Source organism: Myodes glareolus, chromosome 13, assembly GCF_982192425.1.
Source record: "Myodes glareolus chromosome 13, mMyoGla1.1, whole genome shotgun sequence".
Lineage (NCBI taxonomy): Eukaryota > Metazoa > Chordata > Mammalia > Rodentia > Cricetidae > Myodes > Myodes glareolus.
Window position 1 is genome coordinate 55,403,314 of NC_142038.1, and position 23,654 is coordinate 55,426,967.

The 23,654-nt window shown below is 45.5% G+C and overlaps 2 protein-coding genes across 4 annotated transcripts in view; one reads left to right on the top strand and one right to left on the bottom strand.

Moving 5' to 3' along the window:
• Positions 1-297: 297 nt before the first annotated feature.
• Positions 298-23,654, bottom strand: part of Wdr33 (WD repeat domain 33) — a 115,645-nt gene continuing 92,288 nt past the window's right edge. The window contains exons 17-23 of one of the 3 annotated variants that reach the window (XM_048442564.3): positions 23,302-23,410; positions 19,451-19,889; positions 14,514-14,677; positions 14,331-14,426; positions 12,174-12,389; positions 5,572-10,145; positions 298-5,372 (exon numbers count right to left, since the gene is read on the bottom strand). In XM_048442564.3, the coding sequence (XP_048298521.3) occupies positions 9,916-10,145; positions 12,174-12,389; positions 14,331-14,426; positions 14,514-14,677; positions 19,451-19,889; positions 23,302-23,410 (1,254 nt within the window). In that variant the 3' untranslated portion in view covers positions 298-5,372; positions 5,572-9,915. Of the gene's footprint in view, positions 10,146-12,173; positions 12,390-14,330; positions 14,427-14,513; positions 14,678-19,450; positions 19,890-23,301; positions 23,411-23,654 lie in introns of all 3 variants that reach the window. The other 2 variants (XM_085700020.2, XM_048442566.3) reach the window with 2 other exon arrangements.
• Sft2d3 (SFT2 domain containing 3) lies at positions 5,852-6,964 on the top strand. The gene has a single exon (XM_085700021.2). The coding sequence runs from the start codon at positions 5,852-5,854 to the stop codon at positions 6,503-6,505; it is 654 nt and encodes a 217-aa protein (XP_085556147.1). The 3' UTR covers positions 6,506-6,964.

Consider the following 23,654-nt stretch of genomic DNA (forward strand, 5'->3'; position numbering starts at 1 on the left):
GGTAAGCTTTATTTATTAAGATAAAAGGAAATATCATTACAGTAACCCAATTCAGACTGGATGTTAAATGGCAGAGACCCCTCAGGAATGAAGGCGCTGGTCATCCCTCCATGCATGAACCAGAATCTGCTGAGATGCCTGCTGAGGTAGGCGAGCCACAGAATGGCTAGTGGAACAAGGTAGGTAAGGTCACACACTGGATCGGTTACAGTAAGGAGGAGGGCTGTAACTGTCATAAGCATGACTGTGCATGTCTCCATTGCTGTGATAAAAAAAAAAATACCACGACCAAAAGCAGCTTGTGGAGGAAAGGGTTTATTTAACCTTGTAGTTTGTAATCCATTATCCAGGGAAGTCAGAGAAGGGACGCAAGGCAGGAACCCGGAGACAGGAGCTGACGCAGAGACCATGAGGAGTGCTGCTCACTGGCTTCTTCCTCAGCTTGTTTTCCTACACCACCCGTAACCCCTGCACAGGGGAGGTGCTGCCCTAGGTGAGCTGGGTCCACATACATCAATTATTGTTTAAGAAATGCCCCCACAGGTTTGCCCACTGCCAATTATGTGGGGACATTTTAGCAGTTGAGGTTCTCTCCTCTCTATGATTTTAGCTTGTCTGTCAAGTTTACAAAACACTAGCCGGCACAGTCCTATTCTATTTAGAATATATGTTTGTGAAGACATACACATATACATTAAGCAGATTATTTGTGTTTCCTTTCCTCTACTTGCTTTGTAATATTAACACGATTGAAATAATATCAGTGGTTAAGTGCTGCGAATCAGCATTATCAATCATAAGTTATGGGACATTAAAAGACCAAGCATTCTTCATGGGACTTTACTACCTGTTTGGAAGAAATAATGTTTGAGGCTGTATATGAGATCACTGCGTCATGTCAGGCAGAATTATGACCATATTATATATTGCCTTTGGAAATAAAGCATAACATAAGAGATCAGGCGTCAAGCTGACAAGAGGTAGACTTGCCAACTGAACCCGAAATCAACTAAAAGGCAGGCAGCTGCAGGCCACTCTTGTGAGGGGTTTTCTTGATCAGATTAGAGGCAGAAAGGCCCACCATACATGTGGGTGGCGCCTCCTGGTGGTAGTTCTGATAGAAGAACCCAGAAGAAGTAAACTGGTTTCACCTGCTCACCTGCACCCTCTGGACGAGGTGGTCTCTGCTGCTCTGTTGACTCCTTCACTAATACCAGAACCAGCAGCCCCAGATTGACACATCCAGCCTCTGGACTCGGCGACTACCCAGTTCTCGGCCTGACCCTCTAATATGAAACAAGTATTGTTGAGTACCTAGACTATATCGTAAAATCCAATCCAATAAATCCCTTCTTACTACACATCCATTCTGTCCGCTCTGCTCCCCCTGAGGTCCCTGATGCACTGAGAACTGTTTCCAGCCTGTGACTGCTCCCGCGTTCTTAGGCACAGATTTGTCTCCCAGGAGGGTTCTTCCTAGACTCTCCTAGACCTGTTCCATTTCTGAGTGCTTTGTCATTTTTCTTGTTGCTGTCATGGAGCCATCAAGTTCTCTCTTTGTGTATGTGCTCACACATTCATGTGGGTACGTGCGTGTGTGAGGGAAGGGTCAGGGAACAGGCTCAGATAATTGCCCCTCAGACACTGCTCCTCAATTTTTTTCCTTTCTTGTTTTCCTGTTTGTTTCGAGGCATGTTTTCACTGCCCTGGCACTTGCCTAGCCATCTAAGATAGCTGGCTAGCAAACCGCAGGGACCTGCCTGCCTCCTCAGCACTGGTGTGAAAACATGCCACCACACATGGCTCACTGTACATGGGTGTGGGGGAGCGAACTCGAGTCCTCATGCTTGCAAAGCAAACATTTTATCAACTGAATCATCTCCTCGGCTACCTTTAATCTCTTACCAAAAAGAAAGAAAAAAACTGAAAAAAAATCTTTCATTCTCACTAATACTTTTAGGAATGAATTTTTCACCTTATGTCACTGAACAGAACAGGATTTAATTGGGGATTGTATTAGCCAGGGTTCTCTAAATCTCAATTCTCCCCCACCCCCCCAGTGGTTTACAGGCTGTGGTCCAGCTAATTCAACAATGCTGTCTCCTGACTGAAAGATCAAGAATGCAGTAGTTGTTTAATCCACAAGGCTGGATGTCTCAGCTGGTCTTCAGGGTACAATGAAATCCTGAAAAAGTACATCCTAACACCAGCAAGGGAATGTCAGCAACAGGATAGATGAACTAACCAGCCAGAGTGAGGGCAAGAAGGCAAAAAGCAAAAGCTTCCTTGTTCCATGTCCTTTCAAGTGGCATGCCACCAGAAGGTGTGGTCCAGAGTTAGGGTGGCTCTTCCCATCCCAATTTGTCCAGTCAACACAATCCCTCACAGATATTCCCAGCCGCTTAAATTTAGCTGGTTCCAGATGTGTCAGGCTGACAATCAAGATTACCATCACAGATGATTCTCTGAAGGATTAACACAATTCACAACCTTTAGCCAAATAAACTAAAAGAAAGACAGGATCCAAACTAATAAAATTAGAGACATCGCAACAAACACTAAGAAAATGCAAGAAATCATAAAGATTTCATTTTTTAAAAAAACCTACATTCCACCAAAGTCAAAGTCTAAAAGGAAAGGATTAATTTCTAGACATATCTTATCCGCCAAAGCTAAGTCAAGATGAGATAATTTACATAGACCCATGGCATTCAATGGGCTAGAACCCGTAATTGAAAATCTCCCAAGGGACTGGAGAGATAGCTCAACAGTAAGGACACAGGCAGAGGTCTCAGTCTGATTCCCAGCACCCACATGATGAGTCACAACCATTTGTAACTCCAGTTCCAGGGATCCAATGCCATCTTCTGGCCTCCATGGGCACTACATGCATGTGGTACACAGATAGACATGCAGGCAAAACACCCATACACATAAAATAAAAATCCCTTTATAAAAATCTCCCTAGGAGAGCTGGTCTCAAGGGCATGACAGCAGCCTCTCACCTCTCCTGGGCAGCACAGCAGAGCTGGTCCTGGTGGCGTAGGTGAGGGAGAGCTAAACCCAATGGCATAAGCTCAGGAGAACTAACCACACTGCTCCCCTGGGCAAAGCAGGAGAGCTGCCCTTGGTTGTGTAGCTGCGGGAGAGGGGGTGGACTGACCAGCTCAGCTACCACCCAGGCCCAGATCCAGGGCTTTGAGTTGGCCCACCCCAACAACTACCCCATCTATGACCTGCTGAAGCAGGTGAAGAGAGCGGTCCTGCAGAACCAAAGCTGCAGCATCTCCGCAACCCGGGGCAACAACAGGATATCCTAGAGGAGTTCTGGTGAGGACCCAATATTGATAGTGTGGCAGAAGCCAGAGACCGCCAACCAGACCAATGACTCATCGCAATGAACATACGTTAGGTAAAGCTATTTAAGCAAAAGGGTGTACTATGTTACACACCATTACACACTGCAGATTCTACAGTGAGATTTGTGTTTGCTTTCTTTTAGGAGGAGAGGTTGCAGAGCAGATAAGGAGGGACAGAGAGATGAATGGGGTTGGAGTGCATGATATGAAATTCACAAAGAATCAATAAAAAGTTAAAAATGAAACAAAACAAAATCCCAGATGAATTGAATGCAGAATTCTACCACATTGGAATTAGTACCAATACTTCTCAAATTATATGTAAAGTACAAACGGAAGAAACACTTCCAAATTTCTTTTACAAAGTTATTAGTCTGATACCAAAACCAGAAAAAGAGCCAACAACAGCAACAAAGGAAAGAAAATTACAGGCCAATATTTCTGTTGAACATGGATGCAAAAATCCTCAATAAAAATACTTGCAGACTGAATTTAAGAAAAATCAAAATGATCACCATGATCAAATTAGTTTCATTCCAGAGATGCTAGGATGGGTTAACATATGTAAGTCAGTAAATCCACCACATAAACAAACTAAAAGATAGAAAAGTAATCCACCACATAGTCACACTAAAAGATAGAAAGCATATGATCATCTTATTAGATGCAAAAAAGGCCTTTAACAAAAATCTAACATATCTTCATAATGAAAGTTCTAGAGTATCTGTGACGTATCTCTACATAATAAAGGCAACACACAGATTTCCTCAGCCAACATCTGGCTAAACACAGAAAAACTCAGAGCATTTCCACTAAAATCAGGAACAAAACAAGAATGTATATAAAATCTTAGTTGGAGCAATAGGACAAGTGAAGGAGACAACAGAGAAGAAAGAAGTCAAAGTATCTTTATTTGCATATACGACTCTAGATATAAAAGGCTCTAAAGACACCACAAGAAATCTCTTATGGTTGACAAACACATCAGTAAAGTAGCAGAATACATAATACGCAAAAATTAGTAGCATTCCTACATACTAATGACAAACTACCAAGTATAAAATCAGGAAACTAGGGGCTGGAGAGATGGCTCAGAGGTTAAGAGCATTGCCTGCTCTTCCAGAGGTCCTGAGTTCAATTCCCAGCAACCACATGGTGTCTCACAACCATCTGTAATGAGATCAGGTGCCTTCTTCTGGCCTGCAAGTATACATGCAAGCAGAACACTATATATGTAATTAAATAATTAATTAATTAATCTTTAAAAAAAATAAATCAAATAAAATCAGGAAAATAATTCCACTTAACCTCTGTGTGTATGAGAGAGAGAAAGATTTGAGAGAGAAAGATTTAACCAAGGAAGTGAAAGGCTAGTACAATAAATAGGCCAAAGTGGATGGGAGACGTCAACGGGCACAAAGAACTACCAACAGCTAAGGAATGTTGAGTGGGAGAAATAGAACTCCCTGGGGGTAAAGCATACTAACTGGTTATCCAACACCAGATACCCAGTTCTGAAAACATACAAGTAACGTTATACAGACTGAGCAGGTTATATCTGGAAATGTGTATATATGCACGTACATACATATATGCATGTAATAACAATTAATGAAAGAGTCCACAAATTTGAAAGCGGGTAAGGATGTTTGGGAGGGTTTGAAGAGAGGAAACGGATGGGAGAAGCAATGTAATTATATTCTCAAAAATATAAAAGAAGTAATTCAAAAACTAAAAACAGAAACCAGGAGTGGGCTGGGAGCCAGTCCTTTGCCAACTCTACTTTCAAAGGGGTTAATCTAAGCTCTGTAGGTGTAAAGTTTTATTTTACACACACACACACACACACACGGGAGATCTGCCTGCATGTTTCTACGTGTACCACATACCTGCAGCCTCAGCAGAGGCTAGAAGAGGGCGTCAGATTCCCTGGAACTGAAATTACCGGTGGTTGTTATCCGAATCTGGGTTCTCTGGAAGAGCGGCAAGAACCGCTGGCCATCTCTTCAGCTCCTTCATTAGAATTGAGGTAACCGTAGAAATGTAGACAACTGTTAAAAGAGAGAGAGAGAGAGAGAGAGAGAGAGAGAGAGAGAGAGAGAGAGAGAGAGAGAGAGAAAGAAAGAAAGAGGGAGAAGGGAAGGAGAGAGAAATTCTGTGTACCCTTTCCCCAGATTCCTCCATTTAGCAAAATGTTAACAATGTTAGGCACCTGACAGTCAATATTCATTATGCCAGCAGAGTCTCCCTAAGTGCGTCCTTTCATTACCACAGCCACTCTCGACTATTTTTTTTAACCCTAACGGGATTTATTCCGTGACTACAACGTAAGATCAGGAGCACAGCTGTGCCTACTCCGGGACTTCCGGAAAGCCTTGGATACCACACTTCCGCCGTGGCCAACCAACGGCAGCCTGAGGATCTAGCTACTTCCGCTTGCGGGCGCCCGAGCCCGGAAGTGTCGCCCCGTTTCCATCGGCACCCGGTCCGAAATGGCGGACCTCCACCGCCAACTACAGGACTACCTGATGCAGGGTAAAGTGAACAGACCGGCAGCTGCCGAGCCGCTGCTCGCCGCGAGGGCGGCCGAAGACCCTGAAGCCGGGGACGGAGCCGCCGCGGCGTGGCTAGGCCGCACGGCTCTGAGATGGCCGTGGCCGCGGAGCTCCGCCGAGCCGCCGCCCGCGGGCTCTCAGTGCATGCCGAACGTGACGCGCGGGCAGCGCCTGGTGGCGGGCGGCCTGGGCCTGCTGCTGGCCGCGCTCTGCTTCGGCCTGGCGGCGCTCTATGCGCCGGTACTGCTACTGCGCGCACGCAAGTTCGCGCTGCTCTGGTCGCTGGGCTCGGTGCTGGCGCTGGCAAGCGCGGCGCTGCTGCGGGGCGGCCCGGCCTGCGGGCGCCTTCTGCGGGGCGAGGAGACGCCGTCGCGAACCGCGCTGGCCTACGCCGCCGCCTTGGGCGCCACGCTCTACGCCGCGCTGGTCCTGCGCAGTACGGTGCTGACGGCGCTCGGCGCGTGCGCGCAGGTAGCTGCGCTGCTCTATGCGCTGCTGGGGCTCCTGCCCTGGGGCGGAGTGACGGCGCTACGCCTAGCGCTTGGTCGCCTGAAACGTGGGGCGAGCCTCACCAACGTTCTCCCGGTGTGACCGTCCGTCTTAGGAAGCGGGACCAGCCTGGCATCGCCACAATCCACGGCACCCTAGCGTGCGAGGACAAGGCACCCACTGGACTGCTCCGGAGTCCGTGAGCCAGGAGCAGCTGCCACCGACAGACGGGGTGGCAGTCTCAGAAGATCCTTCGGCTTCAGCGTTCTGAGGTTATGGGTGGGCAGCACGGGCCCCGAAAGACACAGTTCACTATCCATGAACTGCTTTCGAACTGGCTTTACATGGACGTCAGTTATGGGGACGGCTGACTTGGCTGCTTTCATGGCTTTGGAAGAACTGCCCCTCTCTTTTTTAAAAAAAGGAATGCAGTGGTATATGCAATTGAGCATACAGGTTCGGTTTTTGTCGCCACTTTTTGAAGCCTCCGTATTCCTATTCACTGTAAATCAACCCAGATTATCAAATTAAACACTAAATTTAGCCACTGGATTTAAAATAGTGATTAGTTAATACATTGTACCTCAGTTTTTTCTTCAGTGAAGAGTAAATATGGTGCTTTATAATATTTAAGGAAAATTAATCGTAAAAGCAATACACCAAAGAACAATTTTCTGAATCAAGAAGCCAGATATCCAGGATGATGCGTGGTTAAGTTTGCAGGTTTCCGCAGAACTGGGCTTAAGGGTTCTGGGAGACAAGGAAAAGCTTACATCTGCAGTTGTTGGGTTTGATGTAAGCGAGAGGTTTTGCTGTTCCTAATTGTTCACTATTCCTAACAGTATTGCTGCTTTTTCAAGTACTATACAATTTGATACTGATGCACTGTAAAGTGCTGTTCATTCATAATTGTTTTTGTTGTGCTGCAGCCAAACAGCATTTAAATCTGTCATCATTTATTACCAAAAACTGGATTCAGTATGGAGTCTTGATACACTAAAAAGTAAAGTGTATTTAGAAGCTTATAATTTTACCAATGGTTCTCACATCAAAAGAAGCCACATTTTGTCAGTTCATTACTATTACTGGGGATGGGTCCAGACATTAATTAATATATATGCCCAGATGCTTTCATGTTTGGCTAAGTTGAGAACCACATCTGCGCACTGGCTGGTTACAATGTGAAAGTAATTGTTTTCCAGGCTGCCCCAATGTTGCCCTAACAGGAAAAGCAGTAGCAAAGTGATTCCATCCTGGCTCATAGCCCATTCTCTCTAGTGCTCCCCAGGCAGACAAGGAGCACTCTTAAGAAAGGAAATGCTCTTTTCAGTGGTAATGTACACAGTTTTTGTTACTATATTCAAAGTATTAAAATTTTCTCAAAAATTCATTACTTGAAATAAGTTTTATAAAGCTCAAAGCACAACATCTTATATTTTGACAGTATTTAAAATGCTGTTTGTAAATGTTTATGTATAATATAGAGGGCTGTGTTTATAAATGAATTCATCCTCACAATGTGACCTGGGTGTTTATGAATCCCTGTGTAGCATCGTGGAACTTGACTGTGAGTTGTTTGATGTTATGCTGGGGAATACAGGTGAGGAGGGACACAGCTTCTAATAGTGTGGGTGCTGACACTTTTATTTTTGAAGTAAAAAGAAAATTGTTTGCTTGAAATCTTCAGGTTCTGACACCCAAATAATCGTTTCTTCACTTCATACCCAGAGAGAGCCAGGGAAGATTTCTGTATACTTGTCCAACTATGGCATCTCTTTTCAACTTGCCAAGTAAACTGTCTTCGTGTGCCCAAAAGCTGCTAATGTAATGAAATGTTAGCAGCTCCAGGCCTGACCTTTTTAATAAAAGCTTTCTTAGAAAAACCAGTGAAGAGACAGCTCAGTGGTTGAGTACCGGCTGCTCCGGAGGAGAACATGGGTTCAATTCCCAGTACCCACTCGGTGCTAACTCCAGTTCCAGGGATCTAATACTCTCTTCCGATCTCCAAAGACACCAGCCACACAACTGATGCACAGATATAAATGCAGGTTAAAAAAAAAAAAGTTACAAGAAACAGGCTTTTTAAAAAAAAAAAAAGTAAAGAAAGAAAAAAGCCAGCATAGAAAAGGTTATCTCAAACTGAAATTTTGAAATTCAGCCAGATTCCTCTCCTTTTCTGGAAGGTAGGTAGGTAGGTGTGTGTGTATATGTGTGGCTGGAGTTAGAAGGTAGTTGTGAGATGCCTGATGGTAGGTTCTGGGAACTGAATTCCAGTCCCTGTATGTACACTTAAATGCTAAGCCATCTCTCCAGGTCCTAACTTGGTTGTTGTTTTGTTTTTCTTTGGGGGAGGGTGGTTTTTCCAGATAGGTTTTCTATGTAGCCCTGAATCATAGAATTTTCTCTGTAGACCAAGCTGACCTGGAGCTCAGAGACTGCCCTGCCTTTGCCTCCACACTCAATTTTGTTTGTTTATTTATGGGAGGGGTTGTTTTGAGACTGTGTGGCCCTGACTGTCCTGGAACTCTCTCCACAGACCAGGCAGGTTTTGAATTTACAGAGATCTGCCTCCCAAGTGCTGGGATTAAAGGTGTGTTGTTTTTTTGAAACAAGATATCTGTCATGGTAAAGAACTTTCTGGCACACTCGGTCTTCTACCCCAAACCCTGAAGCCACCATAAAGCAAATGTGGAAAAGGAGACTATTTCCAAAATATACTTTGTTCCACTTCCTTTGAAGTGTGTGGGTTAACTCTAAGACACCTGTAGTTAGCACCAGTTTACACCAGCTTTCTTTCCCAACGAAGACAAGTCCACGCAAACCTAAACTGCTAGGAGATGTGTCCAAGAGCCTCTAGGTTCAGCTTTTTCTTCCAGTGTAATCTTGTGAAGTTTTTAGTCTGCTTGAACTATGTTAGAGCAACTTTAAACATTCCTTTCCGCATAACGGAGACAGTGTGAACCAGGAAGGAAGGTAAGACTTATTGGAAAAGCAGAGTTGACATGGACTTCGCCTGCTGTCAGTAACAGCAGGAACTGCACCCGGCAGGTCAGATGCAGGAGAAACGAGAGTTCTTTAAGGCAAGCACTACACAGCCGGTTGTTTCTGTTTCTTGAGTAAATCACATTCTGTATTCATACAAAACAAGTTTTTTTTTCTCTGACAAACTGTACATATAGAAATAAATTTCCAATTGGACATGAACTCAACTTTGTGGAGGTGCTCCATTTCTTACGACATAAAAAAAAGGGGAGATTCCAGCTTTTATCTTCACAAACAACATGGCAGAGTTAGGGCAACAAGGGTGGACAAGACAAAACAGGGCCAACTACCCTAGGTAGTGGCAGCAGTCTCTTCATCGTGGAAACCTCATTGGGATCCTAGAACTCAGCTGCCCCAGAAGAAGAGCTCAGGGCTACAGTGGTAAAGGCTTCTTTTCTCTTCACTTGGTAAGTCCACAAGAACTTCTTAAATACTATCCAGAGAGGCCCAGGGCTACTTGGCCCCTACTTCTACCGTCCCCTCCCACCACCCCTTGAAGTGCCTCGCCTTGGAGGGCCAGAGTTCATGTTACTCCCTCTACCCCAGTTACTGCCACTCCGGCCCGCTCGAGAGGATGAACTGCTGCCTGGAGGGCCACCAAAAGGCTCATCTCTGTGGTATCCATCATGATGGTCTCCATCCAAAGAGCTGGAACGCCCGGATTTTGGAACTCTCTGGGAAGGTCCTGGGCCTGCTCGGCCTAAAACAAAACATGATTCAAGACATGACATTCCACATCTTAGTGGTTGCTTCTCGATAATTCCTGGTACAGCTTTCACTCCCTGATGACAGTGGCTTTCAGAAGACTGGATTTCTCTGTCCCTTCCTGACCTCATTTCCACCCTGGTCTCAGTATGATCTATGGAGGACATCCATTGGGCAAAAGGCCAGAAGCCAGCCGAACACTAAGGATTTCCAGGAAACCTGCCCCAAGGTGGATCATGTTCTGCTCTCCTGGACTACCAAAGGAAGGTTCCAAAAGCACAAAATAATGTTAGAAGCAACTAAGATATATACGCTGCTGCAGATGGTAGCAACAAGGGCTCCAGTCAGGGTCTGCGTACACGTCCATGGCGTGTGGCCCTTTGGCTCCTTTTCACCTGTTCTCAAAGGACAAAAATAAAACAGCATTCTGAGATCTACTGACTTGTTTTCGGATTTAGGACTTGCAAACTATTAGCTGTAAGTAAAACCAACTTAAAAAAAAACCTTTCTTCGGCCAGTGAGGTGGCTCGGCAGGTACAGACACCTGGTGCTAAACTATCCAAGTTCCGTGCCCAGGACTACATAGGAGAGGATCAAGTCTGGCAAACTGTCCACATGTGCACATGGCACCCACATCAAACATACAAAGCAAACACAATTAAAAGTGTGAGTGAAGCTACTTGGGGAGAGAAAGCTCTTCAGTGGTGTGCCCGTGACAGGCTGCTCATGCTCCAGTGATGCCCCACCCATGCACATACACACAGTGCTAACTGAACTCAGTTACACAGACAAGAAGCGCTAAATTGGGAAGGGGCCATGAGGGAGTTGGGTCTGGGATGGGTAGACCTAAATATATTGTTTTTATCAAATATATTGTGTTTATCAAAGAATAAATACAATTTTTAATTTTTTTCTTGAGCTCAGTGGTACAGTGCTTTGCCTACTGTGTGCCAAGATCCTGTGTTTAATTTCCAGATTGCAAAAATAAATGAAAACATAAATAGAACTTTTTCTCCTGAGATGGTGTGATTGGTTCATCATCTCCTGGAGCATGTTCTTCCAACTCCCAACTATTTTGTCTGAAATGTTTAAGTGGAAGTTAATCAAATAGAGGTGAAGATGGTAGAGGAAGCAGTAAGCTTGTCTTTTTTCCCCCTCTTTTTTTTCTTTGTTGGTTTTTTGAGACATGGTTTCTCTCTGTTCTCTGTGTAGCTTTGGAGCCTGCCCTAGAACTCGCTCTGTAGACTATGCTGGCCTCAAACTCACAGAGATCCACCTGACTCTGCCTCCCAAGTGCTGGGATTAAGGCGTGCAATACCACCGCCTAGCCAAGCTTGGCTTCTTATTATGCAAAGCATGGTAGCTCAACCTATGGTTGCCTGAGCAGAGTTGTCATCTAGTTATGTAGCTGTCATGCTAGCCACATGTCTTTGGCCAGGCATCCTGACTACCCATGAATAATCTAGGACCATAGTATACTGAACAGTGCTGCATTTAACTAGAACAAGAGATGTACCGGATAGTCACAAGTCATTCTGGAAAGGCTACATAAAAGGCAAGTGAACAAGGTGGGGCATCCAGCAGCTTTCTTCCATGACACACAGGCCAGGGTCCAGCCCAACCTAAAGCCAGACTTGTAGTTGAAGTCACTGGCTGCTACTCCTGGTTAAAGTGCCACCTAGGAACATTTTAGGGCCCAGGCCTAAAAGCAAGGTATAGAACCTGGAAGAGGATAACTCTCCCTTCCCTGAGAGGATTACCTTGAGGGTTCCAAATAGCCACGGGTGGAGGATACAACAACCAGGGGGACCAGCTAAGCAGAAACCCCCAACAAGAAAGTTCTGGAAGCAGCTGGAAATTCTGCTGAGTCAAGTGTGCAGTTCCATCCAGCTGTGGCAGACAAACTACACTCACACTAAGTGTAAGAGCCTGTCCTCTGCCCACACTAGGCTCTGAGGTAGATTGGGGACTCGGGTATCTGCAACAGAGCCCTCAGTCTGGGATAGGACTGCAGTCCCCTTACCTTTGCTTCCTCGGTCCTCCGAGGGGCCTCCTTGGGCCTCCAGCTCTCTGTGTTCAGAAGAGCCCGACCCATCATGCCAGGGGCGCTTCCGGGGTGGTAGGGAGGCCATGTCCATGCCTTGGAGAGAAGAGGAGCGTTCTCTGCTAGCTGGTGAATGGCCATCATGAGGTGGGTGGTCAGGGCGGGAAGCATCACGAAAATGTTCATGACCTGGTCCTGAAATGAGAACCAAAGATCCGTGCTTTTAAGGATCTGACAGTCTCACCTCAGTAAATCAGTGCAGCCCAAAGCAATGGGGAGTAATACCACTTAGAGCAACCTGAGACCAGGAACGTCTAAACAGACCAGGCTGAGTCACACCAGAGATGTGAAAAAGGAACTCCTCCTGGAATAAGAGGAAGCAGGACTCAGGTTATCATTGTGATCTTTAAAATTATTGAGAAAGGGGCTAGAGAGCTGGCACAGAGGAAAAAGTGCTTGCTGACCAAGTATGGGGACTAGAGCTCAGATACCAGCACCACATAAAATCTACATGTGCATAAGATCCCAGGGCAAGGAGCTGACTAGCCAAGACTTAAATGAGAAGCCCTGTCTGTAGCACGAATTCTAACTGGTATTAATAATAAAATCCCAGAGTCAGATATAGGGGTTAAAGCTGAAGATCAGAGAAGCAGAGCGCCAGCCACTAGAGAGTTCTTTTACCTCTACCAATGCTCAGACCAAAGGGGCGACCCTGTCCTTAGACTGCATCTCCAGACTCCATCTATGTCCACCAAACCTCAGACTGCACTGAGCCCGTGTCCTCCGCCTTGTATTCCTCTCTCTGCCCAGCCATATCACTCCTGTCTCCACCTCCCTAGTGCTAGGATAAAAGGGGTGGGATCCCAAGTGCCAGGATCACATTTGTGTGAGCTCTGTTTCTCTTTTGGACAGATTCAATCTTGTGTAGCCTAAGGTGGTCTTGAACTAACAGAGATCCCTCTGCCTCTGTCTCCCAAGGCCTGGAACTAAATATGTATGCCACCACTCCCTGACCTCTAGTGGCTTAGCTCTGCCCTCTGATCTTCAGGCAAACTTTATTTGTTAAAGCATAAACAAAATATCACTACACCTGCCTCAATAGCTAAGATGAACAGCCACCAAGAAAAGTTGGCATCTGGCTTCTATACACAAGCAAACACAAGCATGCCCACCTGTGCACATGTACACACACCTACACAGGTAAACATACACAGACACACATACACTCACACATATATACACATGCATAGCTCACATATATACACATACAAAAAAAATTTACTGAGGACTCCAAAAAGTCCACTAACAAAAATACATCTACTCAGCCAGACATGGTGGTGCACGCCTTTAGTCTCAGCACTTGGGAGGCAGAGGCAGAGGCAGAGGCAGGCGGAGCCAGCCTGGTCTACAGAGTGAGTTCCATAACAGCCAGGACTACATAGAGAATCTCTGTCTTAAAAAACAAAACAACAAAAATATTTAATTTAATGATATGATACATTAAGATAAAGAAAATCTTAATTCTTTTATCATTATTTTCCAAATAGATGATGATTTATTGGAAAGAATGGTATTATTTATGTAAGTGCTGTCTGGAAGTCAGATGGAAATATAAAGTATCTTCCTCCGGTCTCTATTTTTTGATTTTTTTTTAAATTCCCAAAGCCAGGGTACTATGTAGCCCTAACTGGTCTGTAAGTTGCTATGTAGTAGTTCTAGGCTGGCTTCAAACTCAGAGAGATTCACTTGCCTCTGTCTCCCAAGTGTGCACCACTGCCCCACTACATCCGACCTAAAGCAGCAGTGGGGTTACAGGTGCTGCTGCCAAAGAAGGCTAAGGCTCCCAACTGTCCTCGTGCTTACACAGCACATACATTACTGAGACACCTCCCTAACCCGATGTATTGTTCTATACTTAACACAGAATCACCTTTACTATCTTACTTAAAAAATAAATAAATAAACAAAGCTGGATTTTCCCACCTGTTTCTGTATTAAACCTGTTGAGATAAAACACTGGAGCAGACAGACAAGAAGACAACCGGCCTCCATGGAGTCAAACTAAACAGACAGACAGAACCTGGAGATGGCCCTACTCTGTGAACTAGCAAACCACAAGCATATCTCCTTCCTTACCAGGCTCTCGGTTGCCATCCCAGGAGTCTGGCTTCCGTCCTCCTTCAAAGCGAGGGAACTCGTCAGGAGTAGGGAGTAGGCACTTCCTGGATCCCCCTACACAGAGGAGCAAACAGACTGTGCTCACAGGCCGCCCTGTGCTCAGGCTGCTGGCCCTCAGACTCAGCAGTTCTCAATGCTCACCTCGTGGGGTGGCCCGGCCTCGCCCTCGGATATCTCGGCCTCGGGCTGCTTCATCAGCAGCATCAAAAACCTCTTCTGGACCAAAGTCATCAGGACCAGGAAAGTTGTCCCTTCCTCTTGGGGGAGCACGGCCTTCATGTCTTGGTGGGGCTCCTCTTCTAAAGCTGAAAACAAAAACAGAATGTCTTACCTTCTGGAATACATTACTTTTTTTTTTTTTGAGACAGGGTTTCTCTGTGTATCTCTGGCTGTCCTGGAACTCACTCTGTAAACCAGACTGGCCTCGAACTCATAGAGATTCACCTGCCTCTGCCTCCCTGAGCGCTGGGATTAAAGGTGTGCACCACCACTGCCTGGCTGGAATACATTTAAGTATGGAGAGAACAGGAGACTTTAATATACAATGTAAATGGAGAGAAAAACATGATATATTTTTTAAAGCTTCACCTTACAGTACTAACATTACAGTCCAAAGCAGACAGAAGGCAACAATTAGCAGAACATAGGTTACCCGTGCTTATAGGAATATATCAAGTACTTTCTGTGTATTACTATGTCCATTTCTTCCTCATCAACCATTACACTAGAACTGGTACTTTTTGCTATTGTTCAGTTGGGGTTTTTTTATTTTTATTTTTACTACACCTGACTCAGCTATATTTTTTTATGATGAACATCTTTTTTACATACACAGATGGACAAAGGGGTGCTGACTTGTTTGGGGACAAGTACTCTGTATTTGCCCCAACACATAATCTCCACTCTGGTGATCTGAATGAGAATGGTCCCCATAGGCTCACACTGGAATGCTTGGTTTCCAGTTAATGCAACTGTTTGGAAAAGATAAAGAGGTATGGCGTGGTTAGAGGACGCTTTTCACTGGGAGTGGGCTTTCGGGGTTCAAATGCCAATGCCAGGCCCAATCTATCTCTGCCTCTGCCTGCTGCCTGTGGACCAGGATATGAAGCTCTCAGCCACTGCTCCCGAGCCATGCCTGTCTGCTGCCCTCCATGATGGTCATGAACTGGTCCTCAGATACTGAACAAGTCCCCACTTAACTGCTTTCTTTCATAAGAGTTGACTTGGTCACGGTGTCTCTTCATAGCAAGATATCAAGCAGGGGCCAGTCTGTGTGGTTTATTTCGCCCTCTGGTTCCCTTTCAAGTACCTTCTTTGTCCCCAGGCGACATGATCAAAGCATCCTTGCTGTAAGCACTGTAAACCGGGGTCAGAGTAGAACTGCACAAGAGGCATGAGCGGCCAAAACAGCCTTGACAAGAATGCTGTTCCTGAAACACAGCATTTCTTACCTGTGCCCAAGCATCCACTGAGCCAATGGCCTAGAGACAAATGGAGTCTTCTTTGCCTTTATTAGAAAACACCTACTAGTATGGACTGCTTGTATCCCTAAATCCCTATAAAGAAGTTCTGATTCCTAAGTGCTGTGGCATATAGGGCATACACCATGTATGGTACACAGCTGTGCCATACTCTTGAAGGTAAGTAAGTGGGGTTTTATGATGAGATGAAGGTAGTGCAGGGTGATGAGATTAGGAAGGAGAGACGGAACAAAGTCTCACTGGGAGCTGGTGGAGCATGCCTTTAATCCCATTACTCAGGAGGCAGAGGCAGGAGGAGCTCTGTGAGTACAAGGCCAGCCTGGTCAACAGAGCAAGTTCCAGGACAGCCAGAACTACAACAGAGAAACCCTGTCGAAAGAAAGAAAGAAAAGAAAGAAAGAAAGAAAGAAAGAAAGAAAGAAAGAAGCCTTTCTTAAAATAAATAAATAAATGATGAAAACAAAATCATCTTTTAATCAACTGATTCCTCTCAAAATCCCTCCCCAGTTTAACCACAACCACACTAGGTCCTAAGGAAACAACAGAAAATTGTTGTGCCTGTAAGCAATATAAGCAAGAAATAAATATAGCAATGCATGATGGAACACATCAGTAATTTCTGTACTTGGGAGGTGGAAAAAAAAGGAACATGAGTTCAAGGTTAAACTTTAGCTAACTAGAAAGACTGAGACCAGCCTAGGCTACATGAGACACAGCTTCAAAGCCAAGGCTGGAAAGATGGTGTAGTGAGTAAGGCGACTTGCTGTCTTGTAGAAGACCTAGGCTTGTTTCCCAGCACATATATGGCAGCTCACAACCATTAGAACCTCAGTTCTGGGGTATCCAATACCCTCTTCTGTGCCCCACAGGCACTAGGCGTGCACACAATACACATACATTCAGGCAACGCAAATCTTTTTTTAAGGTTTTTCTCTTTTGTGGTCTGGCTAGTGAAACAGCTCAGCAGGTGAAGGCACTTGCTGCCAAGCCTGAGGACCTGAGAACTAGTCCCAGGACTGTGCTCACATGCACACACCCACAGAGAATAAAGAAATGTAATATACTTTTTTTTTTTAAAGTTTTGAAGTTAGGTGCAGCACCACATGCCTGTAATCCCAGAATTATTAATTTAGGGCCAGTCTAGGCTACAAAGCAAGAACTTACCTTTTTTAAAAAATTTTTCTTTAAGTATGTGAAAGAAAATTTTTCACATTTTAAAATTTTCAAATTTAAAAATTTAAAGAAAATTTTTAAGTATATGAAAGCAGGCACATCAGTGTGTGTGTGTGTGTGTGTGTGTGTGTGTGTGTGTGTAGGTTAAAGAATAATTTTCTATCTTGTTCAAGCAATGTCTTTCTTGTTATTTCTGCCCTTCTACTATTTCAGGTTAGCTGGTCCTCGAGCTTCCAGGAATGTCTCCTGTCTCTGCCTTCTATCTTGTCATAGGAGTACTGGGATTACAGATGTACACTTACCACATCTGGTTTTTTACTTACATGAGTTCCGGGGATCTAAACTCAGGACGTAAAGTTTGTGTGTAAAGTACTTTTACCTACTGAGCCACCTCTCCAGTTCTGTACTCAACACTTTATACAGACTTTTGCTCATTGTCACTATTTCCTAAACAATACAGTAAAAGCCAGACATGGTAATGCACACTTTTAATCCCAGCACTTGGAAGGGCAAGGCTGGTGGATCTCTGTGAGTTTCAGGCCATCCTGGACTATATTGTGAGACAATATAATAACTTTTTGGAGCTGGCTCAGTCAGTAAAGCGACTGCCATACAAACATGAGGAGCTGAGTTCAGATCCCCAACACATGTGTAAAAAGCAGGGCACAGCAGGATATGGCTACAACCTCAGCTTGGGGAGCCTGACAAGAAGATCCAAGGAGCTTACCAGTCAGCCAGCCTAGCTGAACTCCTAAGCTGTAGGTTTAGTAAGAGACCGTCTCAAAAGTGATTGACAAAGACATCTGATTCAACACCTCACATACACACCACAATAACATGTACATATATAACACACACAGTAAATACATACATGCATATTGTATGAGGTACTGTGTATGTTCTGTGTAAACCCTACAGCACTTTATACAAGGAACTACCTAACTGCTCAAGGACTTTGGTGTGGAAGGGTCTCTGAAACTGCCGTCATACACCAAGGGGTGCCTATGTGATTCAAAGGGAAAGACTGCCCTAGAAGTCCTACAAGAGGCACAGAGCTGTTTAGGGGAAGCTCTAACCAGAGTGAGTCACAGCTATCTGCCGCGTGTTGTTTCAGGTGGAGGAAACAGCAAGTGCAGAAAGGAGCAATGGCAGTAAGAGTCTAAGCTGAAAATATGTCCTGGGTAAACAAAAAGATAAATGAAGACAAAACAAAATGTGAAGTTTGCACAAAACGCAGAGATTCAAGAAATCATGAACATTATGCAGATGTCAGTTCTTAAACACTAATCACAACTGCCACTGGTTATGCTCAATATCACTTGAAATCATACCAATTTGGCTTTTTTTTCCTCTGCATTGCTTCTATTCTTTATATCCATAGGGCTGAGAATTCAAGCCTGACCTAAGTTTAATAGGAAGATGATGTTTATTTCAAGCTGACTTTGTTAAGACCTTTGAGCAATTTCACAAAACCTTAGCCTATTTTATAAGCCCTTTATTTTCTTTCTCTTTTCTTTTCTTCTCTTTCCTTCCTTTCTTCCTTCTTTTCTTAATTTGTATGAATTGGTGTTTTGCCTGAATGAGGGCATTAGGTACCCTGGAACTGGAGTTACAGACAGCAGTGAGCTGCCATGTGGGTGCTGGCCCCCTACAACAGCCAGTGTGCTCCTAACGACTGAACCATCTCTACAGCCCCACAGCCCTTTATTTTCAACTATAGTATCTGGCTCAGGTCTCATTATCTAATTAATCTGGACACCATAAGTCAGATGGATCCAAGACACTCTCTGAGCATAACGAGTCTCCCATCTCTTTAACATAACTCAGAAGTTAGCCAGGAGTAGTGGCTCACTCCTCTCAGGAGGCAAAGACAAGAACTGGGACTACAGGGACAGCCTGCACTACAGCATAAGGCTGTATCAAAACAACCTGAGAGACAAAAGTCTCAAACGCAAAGATAATAGAAAACTACATATAACATAACTTTAAAGTCTAAATGCTGACAGAGAGTGGAGTCACATGCCTTTAATCTAAGCACTCAGAAGGCAGACGGATCTCTGTGAGTTCGAGGTCAGCCTTGTCTACATATTGAGTTCCAGGACAGGCTCCAAAGCTACACAGAGAAAAACCTGTCTCAAAACCTAAATAAATAAACAAAATAAGAAAAGAAAGTCTAAATGCTAACCAAATAGAACACAGGGCTAAATCATCGTAGTGCTCTCCCCTGGGAAAGGAAAAACATCTCAGTAGTGAGGATAGGGAAAATGCAGAGCCCACGGAATACATCTCAGTAGTGAGGCTAGGGAAAATGCAGAGCCCACGGAATATATCTCAGTAGTGAGGATAGGGACATGCAGAGCCCACGGAATATATCTCAGTAGTGAGGCTAGGGAAATGCAGAGCCCACGGAATATACTTCCTTACCTTTCTTCTCTGCGCCCCCGAAAACGTGGGTCGTCGGGATCCCGGGAGAAGCGTTCATCTCCAGGTCTGCGGCCTTCCCATGCCCCTGGAGGGCCTCGGGCTGCACCCCGGCCATCCCCCTCACTAAATTCCCTGTGGTCAGGTGGAAAGGGAGGTCCAGGTCCCCCTCGCCTCCACTTCTCTTCTTGTGGTAAGGGTCCTCCTCGCCCCTCAAATTCCCTTAACCGGTGGCCAAAACGCTTGTCAGGGTGGAAGTCATCTGGTCTGCTGAAGTCGTCAGGGAAATCAGGGTGAGAGCCACGCCTGTCAGGAGGACCCCTGCAGTCCTGGCCACCCCGGAAAGGCCCCCTGTCGGGCCCGTGCTCAGGGCCACTGCTCTGCTCATGCCGCCTCTCTGACATAGGGCCCAGGTGATGGTTGGGAGGGCCTCGAGAGTCACCTACAAGAAACAAAGCTGAGGGTTACTATGGCTTCCACAGCCAGCTCTAGAAGACCTGCTAATTTTAGGATGTGCTTTGCCCTCTAGTGCTTTCCCTCCAGGGTTCTGAATATACTTAGAAGATAAACATCCCAAAGCATCATATAATGGGGAAACCGTGGGGCTTGGGGTACAACCTTCAGTTTTGTAACTTGACCTAGGGATACTTACTAATCTCTACGAAGTGTCCACTTCTCGGCCACATGTTGAAAACATAAGTGAACTCTTGGCACGAGAATGGTCTTTCCTACCCCTGCCCCTGTCCTTCCTGTGACTTCAGCAGGGTCCCTGGTTTGATACTCAAGAGACACAACAGAAAAAAGTCAGGCTGCAAGCTAAAAGCTAGGAGGCTGTGGTATCAAGAATTCTCCTCAGCCAGCGGTAGTGACACACACCTTTAAACCTAGCACTTGGGAGGCAAAGGTCAACAGATTTCTTTTGAGTTTGAAACCAGGCTAGTCTGCAGAGTAAGTTTCAGGCTAGCCAGGGATATACAGTGAGATCCTGTCTCCAACTAAAGAATAAATTTTATACACACACACACACACACACTTACACTCACTTCTGCTCATGGAAACACCACAAAGCCATCACAGGCACCAGGTTTACACTGCTGTCACCCACTGCTTTAGCCCTGGCCTGGTCAGCTTTATGCCACATCACACTGTAGAAATCGTAACACATTCTTCTATAAGGCTCCTGGAACCATGGGCCCCTCTAACAACTGCTTGGGGACAAAAGAGCCCTGCTGGCCTTCAACTTTGGGGTTTGGATGTATACCTTATTTTGATCTTTCTGGGAATGATGTGCCTCAAATGTGCTATCATTAGCAATTTTTTCTGACAGGAATTTCATTCGAGACTTCCCAGCCCACGCCCTTCGGCTGCAGTTTCTTGTCGATAAGAACAACTTTTCCTGTATCAGTCAGACAGTCAACATCTCTGATCCCTGCCTCCAACCCCCACCCTTTCATTCTTCATTCCTCCAGCTGTCTCAACCTCTCTCCACAAAGCGTGGATTGGAACTTGGAAAACTCAGCATGAAAATGTGATGTTAGGAAAGTCTCTGAACTTGAGCTCATCCGTCCCTTCTTCAGGTGGTTTGCAAATATCCCGGATCCACTCCCCTATCAGACAAGCACTCAATACTCACTGTTCCTGAAGCTGTGCTGGCTGAGTTTTCTGCCAATTTGATACAAGCTAGAGTCATTTTGATAGAGGGAATCTCAATTGAGAAAGAGTTCCCACTAGATTGGCCCGTGGGTAAGCCTGTGGTGCTTGAGAGATGACTGATATGGGAGAGCCCAGTTCACTGTGGGTGGTGTCAGCCCTGACCTGGTGTGAGAAAGTGTGAGGCTGTGTGAGAAAGCAGGCTGAGCAAACCACGGAGAGCAAACCATTGAGCAGTGCTCCTCAATGGCCTCTCCACCAGCTCTTGCCCCTAGCTTCATGCCTTGAGTTCCTAACGACCCTGGTATGGACTTGTAAGCTTTAAAGTAAAATAAACCCTTCCTTCCCCAAACTGCTTTTCATCATGATGTTTATCACAGCAACAGAAACACAAACTAAGACAACTGCTTCTCCAACTTCAGGTTCTCTGAACTTCACACATGGGTGACAACTGACCCAAGGTTCCACTTGGACTTCATTAACCTACAAAATACTCATCTCTGTTTAAAAGTAGCCTGTCAACTTTCTTCCAAGGAAAGAAACCTACCACTACACACGGTGATGTGGTGGTGGCAACTACTCCAGGAGGGGATGGTAGGCAACGTGCGTGTCTCTCCCTGCTCCCTCGGGTCCCTAGGAGAAAGAGGGGGAGGGAAGGCAGCAGGGCAGGTGGGGAGAAGGAAGGAGAAAGGGAGAAGGGGAGAGAGAGGGGCGAGCAAGACGAGCAGGAACAAGTGGAGACAGATGCAGGTGTGGCAGAGAGGCCACTTTCATTCACTAATGGAAGTACCGAGTGGAGAACAAATGCCCTTCCCAAGGCCCCCAAACCTCCGTGGAAACTTCATCTTTTTTCTCCCGGACAAATCCTTCTGTATCTACTGCCACCACCTCTATGCAAAAGAAATGAAAGTAAACGCTCTCCAAATCCCTGCCCTTTCCTACCTTTAACAGCCCAGAGAAATTTAAAGTTGTTTGTTTTTTTTTTCGAGACAGGGTTTCTCTGGCTATCCCGGCTGCCCTGGAACTCGCTTTGTAGGTCAGGCTGGCCTCGAACTCACAGAGTTCCGTCTGCCCTCTGCCTCTCAAATGCTGAGATTAAAGGCGTGTGCCACCACTGCCCGGCCCAAAGCTGAGCTTTAAAGTCTAAACTCCCAGGGCTATAAATGCTGACAAGGACTTCTCTCAATCCAATAGGATGGGCAAAAACACCTAGCACATACCATATGGCATGCAGGTTTGGCCAGTTAGTAATAAAAGTCTTTAGCACTGTGAGGTATAGTTCCCACAGTGCCCCTGTGCTAGTGTATTGTCTTTCCTAGGGGTGCCGAATGGAACCATTTCACTCCTACCTCACTTCTGTTCATAACGACTACCCCCCAACCCCCCCCCCACGTTCCTCCATGCTAATTCTCCTGCTAGACCTTACCCTTTACTCCAATGCTGCTCACCTTGGATCAAGGGCTCAAGGCCAGATCAACCAGAGCCTCTGGTAACTTCCAAATGGCCATATGCCCATACATGCTGACAGTCCTCATCTTTGCTTTCCATATTATCGGTACATTGCTTTCTTTTCTTTTTTGTTTCTTTCTTTTTAATTGATTTTCTTGAGCTCCACATTTTTCTCTGCTTCCCTCCTTTCCTCTCCCCTCCCCTTCAACCTTCTCCCAAGGTCCCCATGCTCCCAATTTACTCAGGAGAACTTGTCTTTTTCTACTTCCCATGTACATTAGAGCCATTCTTTCTTCTTTTCAAACGGTGCCTAACAATGTATGCAGTTAAAGAGTCCAATATGGGACAATGGGGCAAAGGGAGGGCTAATGATAAGAACATCATCAATAGCCTGCATCCTCTACCCTATCAAGGAGTCTAAAGCAGAGGCAACTCAGCTCTTTGGAAGGCCGGACACATGGCCCTGCATCCCACAGGCACAAGACCTGAGGCACAGACACAAACACCAGGGTTTCTCAGTGTTCACTACCGGCCTCTGGTGGTGTGGAACTCATCTTCTCTGGCTAGCATCACTGTCTAAGGAAGCATTACCTATGACAACAAAAGACAAAGTAAGCTATCACCTGAAATGACTGTGACCCTGTTTTCCCAGCTGTTCCAGTGCCACTGTATCAATCTCCAACAAAGCTGGTTACTGTAAAATGCACACAACAGTGGTAGAATACAAACTCTTCCTCAGCCAAGCACATATTTACCTTTGTTAGGGCCAGGTCCTTGTCCAGGGTTCAGAGGAGGGATGCGGCCTTGTGCTCCCTGCTGCCCTAGGCCTGGTATCAAGGGTGGGGGACCTGCACTTTGTCCTTCCTGAGGTGAAACATTTAAAGACAGGTGTGAGACCAGGGACAGGAGCTTCATGAATAACAACCATAACACGCAAAAAGTTGCCCCAAACTGCTAGAATTAAATATTTAGCTAGTGACATTAAAACCAAATTCCTCTGAAGTGGGCTGGGGAGATGGCTTGGTAGGTAAGGTGCCCTGCAAGCATGAGAACCAGATGGAGTCTGAATTCCCCAAGTAATGTCAGATGAAGCAGCCCAAGTCTGGGA

Bases quoted from the DNA above. Each gene is read 5' to 3' on its own strand.
- Sft2d3 (XM_085700021.2), top strand. From the start codon at position 5,852: ATGGCGGACCTCCACCGCCAACTACAGGACTACCTGATGCAGGGTAAA.